General features: G+C 33.8%; 1 protein-coding gene across 2 annotated transcripts in view; it reads right to left on the bottom strand.

Annotated features, from left to right (window-relative positions):
• mgarpb (mitochondria localized glutamic acid rich protein b) overlaps positions 1-8,362 on the bottom strand; it is a 10,882-nt gene extending 2,520 nt beyond the window's left edge. Inside the window, exons 1-4 of one of the 2 annotated variants that reach the window (XM_039675004.2) lie at positions 8,172-8,359; positions 5,392-5,495; positions 5,217-5,289; positions 2,577-2,885 (exon numbers count right to left, since the gene is read on the bottom strand). In XM_039675004.2, coding sequence (XP_039530938.2) covers positions 2,577-2,885; positions 5,217-5,289; positions 5,392-5,495; positions 8,172-8,247 — 562 coding nt within the window. In that variant the 5' untranslated portion in view covers positions 8,248-8,359. Of the gene's footprint in view, positions 1-2,576; positions 2,886-5,216; positions 5,290-5,391; positions 5,496-8,171 lie in introns of both variants that reach the window. The other variant, XM_089132458.1, reaches the window with a different exon arrangement.
• Positions 8,363-8,709: the final 347 nt, after the last annotated feature.

Genomic DNA, 8,709 nt, shown 5'->3' with positions numbered 1-8,709 from the left:
ATATAAAATATTGATATTTATATATAATATAAATAACTTAAAATAATCCCACAATAACATAGGTTAATGGGGGTGTTTTTAGATTACAGTAAAATAACTTGGAAAACGTTACAAGTGAGGTCAAATTTTTCCCACACATGCTAAGCTCATTAGATCTTCCGTTTGGCAATTTCTCAGAATCTTGTATCTAGATGGAAACATGTATTTAACGATTTATTTTAAGATTTATATCTAAGATGTCCTCATGTTCACGTCTTTGAAATGTGCTTGCGATAATGGGTGACTATACAATATTTCTACAGTAAAGTTTGACCCAAAGCAGCAGGGGGCAGTTGAGTACTTTTTACTGAAGAGCAATGATACTGTAGGACATGAATAGGAAAGATTCTGCAATCTTCAAAGCTGGATTTAAAGGTGGTAGGAAATCTCCTTAAAACACCATAAGTGGCATAAATCTCTAAGATGATTAAATAATCAACACACATAAGAGAGCTTTAGATTAAATGTAAGAGATGCCTGCAGAATCTCAGCATAAAGTTATTATAATCAAGCCAGTTTGAACACATTTGTCAAGTATACAAACTATAGACTTTAGCAGGAACAATTGGGATGCATTAGCCAACATGAGGAATTGGGATTTAATCTGTATTTACAAGACTGTGAAAAAGTTTAAAGCAGATGTTCTAATCTAAACTATAAGAAAAGCATCCTGATTGAAAACACAAAAGGAGCTATTCTACAACAATATACAGAAACACTCTTGTAATTTAACGGTTCATGATGTAAAGGTATAAAAAAAAATGCATGTAGTAATGGGATTGAATTCATACTCCAAAAATAATCATATTTTTTAAGCACTTTATTTAGGGAATACAAATAGTGTGTCAGTTTTAAAAACGAATCAACATAAATTCTGAGATGGTCAAGCCTAAATTCCAAAAAGCATTGAGAATAAGAGCAAATGTCTCTAGTGTCAAGTATTATGACGTGTAAGTGCCACAATATTTCCTTATTATATTTCACTTTAACCCTCTGGTGCTCTTCAGTCATTATTGACCGACAAATGTTACGTTTTTTTGTTTTTTTTTACTGCGTCGGAATGGTATGAAATGTGGTAATGTTTTGGCACTTGCTATGTACACACAGACACACACACATCATGATTCAAAAAGGTTAAATGGTCTTGAGAAAACAAAGTAGTCACGCTTGTATTCCTTGCAGAATACAAAAATTTAAATCAATTGTCTACTCTAGTGGAAGTGTTTGGTACTGCACTCAGACAAAACCTTACGGAAAGCGCATTTTTGGAAATATCAACCTCGGAACACAATTTGTTTAGATTTACGGCCTTGTTTTTCCCAAAGTTCATGTTTTGGAAAATGTATATTTCATATAAAAATTCCAATTTCAATTTAAAATTTCATTTTTAACAATAAATTTAAACTTTTATGACTTTAAGTTTGCTTTTTTTTTTTTTTTTACTTTTTCACTTCAGCAATAATCTGCCAAGTCTCTTTTAAAAAAGAGACCAAACTCAAGTCTCCACTTCAAAGCATTCAAGATTTGTGACGGTTTAAATTGGAAATTTCATTTTCCGGTCTATTCTCAAAAAGTGAGTACATGGATTATTTATAACTACAGCATAAACATAATTTAGTACCATAAAATCCGCTAAAAATACAAATAAGTGGATAAAAAAATGACTGAACTGAAATATAGTATTTAATTTTTGACTGCCACGTGAGAAGCACCAGAGGGTTAAGAGATATCCACAGAGATGATTAACTGTTAGGTAATAGGCACACAGGGGTTTGTCTCCATCCCAAAAGCTGAGAGTAGTAAGTATTCACATGTGGAAAAACAATGATAAAACATTAAATCTCCCTTGAAGACAGAATTGCTTATAAGCCCATGGTGGTTTGGAATGCATGTCTTCAAAGTAGGTCAGACACGTTTAAAAATTGGCCACACCCCACAGAAAGTCAGTAAAGGTATTCTGGGAAACTGCGTGCATGTATATGTGTAGCCTATATTGACTCGAAACTGGACTGGAATTCAGTTCTGAATGAACCACAACCCTGGAAAGTGTCCATAAAATGTTTGCATGTTCTCGTCGTCAATAAAACAACAACAACATTGTCAATATGAGTTATTTAAGACAAATGTTTCCCTGCACACGCATGAGTGAGTGTATTGCATGGCAACAAGTTTTATAGCAGGCACAACCACTGGTTGTGAAGGAGGAGAGGTTAAAAAAACACAGATGTGATATATATTTTTTTTTTAAGTGTAAAAACACAGACTGGGATAATAAAAAGGCCACTTGCAATTTAAGTTATGTATTTAGTTTTTGTACAGCCTCAACCTCTCCTTCTCACTGTCATGGGATTAGAACCCACTAAAGGTCACAAGTTGAAAAAAGGACACTTCTTTATGCTCAGAGGACACAGTCAATCGGATAAAAGGTGCACAACAGAGGGAGTCTCTACAACGTATTGGAGCGTTCCAAGTGGGCTTGGGAAGATTCACATCGGGGGTTTACATCTAGGCTGCTTCCTCAACAGAGGACACCTCACCAGTTGTCTCGGCAATAGGAGCCGCAGTCTCAGCAGCAACATCCTCAACATCCTCAACAACAGGTGCAGTAGGTTCCTCGGCATCAGCTGCTACTGCCTGTACAATGGCAGTTTCTGCCTCAACCTCCATTGCTGCATCCACCACCATTGCTCCATCCACATGTTCTGGGACCTCTTCAGTCTTCGCATCAACCACTTCTACGGCGAGTTCTGCTGCTGTGGCCTCAACAATAGCGGTGTTTTCAGCTACTGCGCTTTCCACAATCGCAGCTGCTTCTGCTACTGAGGCCAAGGCGGCCGCTGCTCCTACTTGGAATACATTAAGCAAGACTTTAAGAAAAGACAAAATAATCAAGTGATTAAAAAGATAAAGCAGACTTAGCGAAAGTATTACTAAATTAATCCATTACTTCCATCCGTCATTAAAGCGACAGTTCACCCAAAAATTTTAATTCTGTCATCATTTGCTTACCCTCAATTTGTTCCAAACCTGTATGAATTTCTGTCTTCTGCTGAAATCCAAAAGAAGATATTTTGAAGAATATCAGTAACCAAACAATTGATTGGTTAGGCCCATTGACTTCCCCATACTATGGAAGTCAATTGGTTCCATCAACTGTTTGGTTACCATATCTTCTTTTGTGTTCAGTATTAGAAGAAAACAGGTTTGGAACAACTTGAAGGAGACTACATAATGGGAGTACATAATTTTCCATTTTGGTGAACTATCCTTAATAGAACAACTTTAGAGATTATGAGAACAGTACGATGCAGATAGATAGCGGAAACCATTCATTCAGATTAGCAACAGGCTCAACCGACTTTGAGTCTAAGCTCTTAGAGTTAGCATTAGAAACTTTATTTGGAGTTTAAAGTGAACCATACTTGCCAAATACCTCAGAATAGTACAGATTTGATTATAAAGAACCTGCATGGATGCTTGATTGGCTCAAGATAATTGAAACATCAAACATCACCAAGAAAACATCAAACAAAATAAATGTTCAAGGTCACTCTTTTCTAAGCAATTGTAATATGGTACATGGAACTTTCAAGCTCCATGAAGGACACAAAAGTACCAGGATGAAAAAAGTAGCATACAACTAATGCGCTCTATTTCAATTCTTTCAGAAGACAATGTGACTGATTATAGTAAAACAATTATATATATATATATATATATATATATATATATATATATATATAATTAGTTTAATATGATTATATTAATTCAAGTAAGAATAATAAATTATATGGGCTTGGAATAACATTTTGGGTGAACTATTCCTTTAGTAAACAGTTATTATAAGTGATATCATGAAACCAATTTTATGATATACTGTAGGTATATTACCGTTCGAAAGTTTTGGTTAATATGATTTTTAATGTTTCTGAAAAAAAGTACACTGTAAAAAAAATATTTTCATGATTTGTAATCATAACATTATTTCTTTTGTCAAATCAACTTAAAAAAAACTATGTAGTTCAGATAACATAATATTTTAAGTTTCTGATGATTAAATCAATCACCTTAATTGTATTAACTCAATTTTTTCATTTCAATGAACTTAAATTTTTAAGGCAGCCAAAGCAGGCAGTTAAACCAACAATATTTTTTTACAGTGTATCTTAAGCTCACCAAGGCTGCATTTATTTAAACAAAAAACAGTATTGTATATTAAACATGTAGTACTATTGCGAAATATTGTTACAATTTAAAATGATGGTTTTCTATTTTAACATATTTTAAAATACAATTTATTCCTGTGATGACAAAGCTGCATTTATTTCAGCATTTATTAGTCTTCAGTGTCACACCATCCTTCAGAATTTTTACAGGATTCTTTGATGAATAGAAAGTTCCAAAGAACATAATTTATTTGAAATAGAAATGATTTGTTATCGCTATGTCACGTCATAGTGTCACTTTTGATCAATTACATCTTTGCTGAATAAAAGCAAAACTTAATTGACCCAAAAGTTTTGAACAGTAATACTCTATAAGGTTATATATGATAATATAAAAGTCTGTTACAAAGTTCACTTTACTAAGTGTCATCCATCGTGTTTACTTTGAAGTCCATTAATTTAAACTGTTTGCAAATGCCAAAACAAGTTTTGCCACTATATTTTGGTATATTTGGTATATTTAGTGCTTGTGAGATATGTGACATGCTGCTGCATGTAAAAAAAGGAAAAGATAAGAGATTGTAATTGACTACTGACAGTGCATTTAAAAAAAAACCAGATATGTTGTTTAGACAGGCTAAATTTATACTCACCTTCCTCACCTAATGGGAGAACAAAAAGTAAGGTGGTTAACAGCACAAGCAAGAGAAGTAAACAAGTGAAAGCTGCTCTAAATGTAGCTAGCTTAGTGGCTTCTGGGTAACTGCAGAAAGAGGATCATGCCCCGAGGAACTGCAGAAACACACACATACCAAAACAGGCCTGACTCGCAGCACCCATCAATTCAATGAAGCCAGGAATAAAGAACTCTGAATGGGAATCTAATCCCAGCTGTCTGTGTAAATTATTCCGCTTTACTGATGATGAAAGATTAACTGACAAGCAAACTGAAAACAGGTATTCATCAGCAAAAACAAAACCATTACAGCAAAAAAAAAAAAAAAATCTTACTTTTTGGTCTGGCCTCGAGTTGAGCGATTCTTTCATTATATCTTTCACTGTCAGAGTTTATTGTCTTATAAGCCTGTGGAAGGAAAAGGGGGTGAAAACGCATAAATGGGTGCTATTATTATTAATAACACTTCTAAGTTTTCTAAAACGGGATGAAAGAAGTAAAAATACATACATAAACAAGAGCAGCCGTAAGTGAGCTTCCACCAATCACCATGTAAGCCATGTTTGTCCCGGACGCAGGTAGCCCAAAGGACATCTGTCGTATAGGGAATACAGCTGTTGAAAGATCAAAAGAAAAAAAAATATCAATATACAAACATATGAAGCATTTTTGAGGCTAGCTGAGTCTGTTTTCCTTCACCATCCATCAATCGAATTTTAAAATATGAAAATCCATTACAATGTTTTATTATTACCTCTAATAATAAAAAAGCCTCCTGTATTATATTTCTATGGCCTCTAAATTATCAACATGATCAAAACTTTGCAGGAATTTTTCCTGAAAACAACAAAAATTGGGGACTGAGTATCAAACCATTTCAATATTTTTTATGTAAAAATGAAATTATATTAATGTGATAATGTGGTTGTGATGTCATTTTTAATCATTTGTGGAACAAAAGAGAGCTAGCAACAGGGCTCTGAAAGTAAAAAATAATTTTCATTTTCTTCATAGGAAAATTGATTTTGAATGATAACTTTAAAGACTGTGAGCAATGATGTTGAGCTATGATATTTGAAATTAATATCATGAAATAAAAATTAAAAATAAATAATAAAAATAAAATAAATTTTAAAATAAAAAAATAAGCTTTTAAAATAAAAAATAAAAGCTTATTTTTTCAAATTTAAAGTCAACGTGAACCAGAAGTTGGGACCGACCTTTGAAGCACTGTGAATTACGCATTTGGGTCAATGGCCGCATCCGAAATCATATACTCTCTTGATAATACTTATTTTAAAGAAGTAATTACTATACAACTGCTAAGAAAAATGCATTCTATATAGTATGAATCTGTGTAGTATGAATATAATCTGGGCGTACCACATGTTGCCCTTACACTCTCAAAAAAAAAAAAAAAAAGTACAAAAGCGGTCACTGGGGCTGTACCTTTTCAAAGGTAAAATGTCCCTTTTAGGTTCTAATATGTACATTTAGGTGCTAATTTGTACATTTTGGCAGCTAATATGTACATTTAAGGTGCTAATATGTACATTTAAGCTGCTAATATGTACATTTTAGGTGCTAATAAGTACATTTTAGCTGCTAATATGTACATTTAAGGCGCTAATAAACATTACATTTTAGGTGCTAATATGTACATTTAGGTGCTAATATGTACTAAGGTACCAATATGCACCCTCTAGGTACAAAAGTGTACCTTTTGAAAAGGTACAGCCCCAGTGACAGCTTTTGTACCTTTTTTTTAAGAAGACTATCCCCATGGGAAAATTGAACGGATAAAAATTCAAGGTGGCGGGCACTGATGCACTGTTTACGTCACAAATCAACTTCAGTGGATAAGTCTGATGAGTGGAAATTTTAAGTAGCTTGCAAAGTTACAGGGGACCAGGCAAGCCTGATACAGCAATCATGCGTTTCAGGCTTTTGTATCTGTGCATTCATTTAGGCAAACACACATCCTCTGTGTAGCTGCAGTGAAGCAGCAGAAGGGAACACAATGTCCCACTGTAAACCCACCCCTCCTAGCCTCTCTCTAGAGCAACATTTAATCCCACAGGAGCACATGCACCGGACATGCAGTGTCTGTGCAAAACTAAATCCAAAATCCGGACTTTAAATAGTTCTGTTAAGTAATATCCAATAGTACAAAGCATGAATTTCAGGAACAACTACAATAATAAGATAACTGTTTGCACCAAGGTGGCCTGTGCCTCACCTCATTTATACATTTAATCTCATTTACGGCTGCGTCAGCACACTGTTAAGGAGAAGAGACTGGCAGCAGGTGTCCAGTACAATGTGTGCAGAGTCATGCTCTCTGAAAACACTGAAAGCTGTATACATAAACACTGGCATATATTTAACCCCATTGGGGTGGAGACGGCAGGCATGTCAATGTGCAGGACCTTAGGCAAATTCATGTTGGCAGAGAGCCTCGGATAGTGCCTTCTTTAAATATTTGGGTGGTTTGAGGAAATGCCAGAACATTTTGTGAATGCAAAAGTTAAATCATGCACAAAATGTGAAAAGTCAGTAGAAAAACTGATTTAGCCCTCAAAGTTAAAGTGGGCAGAAGATCTTCATATTTTAAAGCAATAATAAAGATGCATGCAGTTCAAACTGAGTGAATCCTTTGACAGGAAATTAAGTTTAAACAGATCAAACCCAGCTTTCCCACAGATGCACTGGAGCAGGAAAGGGTTTATGTCACTGTTATTGGTTATGGAAAACTCTGCATTATAAACAAACTCAAACATTTTGAAATGAAACATTGTCCATTAAAAAAAAAAAAAAAAAAAAAAAAAAAACTCACTGTAAACAATTTCATAACATTCAACTTATCACAACAATCGAAAAAACACTAGGCTACAATAAACAGATAAAACCTCGTAATATTTCATTATAAAACACTCATGACAAAAGGCTTTTTGTAGTTTACTGAAAATGTGATGAATTGTTCAGCTTACAAGTCATATTTTGATATGATTTGTAAAATCCCTATAAACAAACCTATTTCTAGGCCTATTTGAATTTGATGAGCATATCTCATTTGTTACATAACACAAACAGAACTCAATGTCGTAAACCACTGACACACACACTTAAAAAATACGATGATTTATTTTTTTTTTTTTAAATTTTCAACTTCATAATTTATAGTTATGCATATTTTGTAACAACTCTCTTTAGATTGTGAAGTGTAGGCTGGTGAAATGCATTCGATATGGATTGAATGATGTGCCCATTGTAAATTGATGTTTTCTTACCATTGCTGAATAAAGGAGTGGGGGATTTGCGTGCCAGTGGTGCAAGTCTTTGCCAAGCCGCTCTGCAGAACATCATTATTCCTGCTGTGAACCTAGAATCTGAGTTAACTTGACAGATTTACTCTCCACAAGACTGTTTCTCATCCTTTTAAACTCCCACTGTCACCTCCTTCTGTTTCACGTCATGCATAATGTGCACGTGGTCCAGGAGAATATTTACCGCTGGATTAAAATAGAAAAAACTGGATTAAAATACAATTAACAAAAATCTAAATAAACTGCTGATTCTATTGCATTATATAATTTTTAAATATAAAATAAAATGAGTGTTTAATTTATATTGGCCTACTTCTCTATTGACGTTATATAATATTATTGTTATTTTACATGCCACAGCTTTCATACGATTGTGTGAATATAATATAATTGAAATTGAAATTCTATTTTAAATATTAAGCAATAAATATTTGTCAAACCTAAATATAAATCCAAAACCGATATTCTTAAAAGCTCATTCAACTGACAACACTAATACATG

The sequence above is a fragment of the Pimephales promelas genome, chromosome 6 (assembly GCF_988280905.1).
Source record: "Pimephales promelas chromosome 6, fPimPro1.hap1.1, whole genome shotgun sequence".
NCBI lineage: Eukaryota > Metazoa > Chordata > Actinopteri > Cypriniformes > Leuciscidae > Pimephales > Pimephales promelas.
Note: the sequence above shows the minus strand (reverse complement) of the source record. Positions and strands in the feature narration are given on the sequence as shown.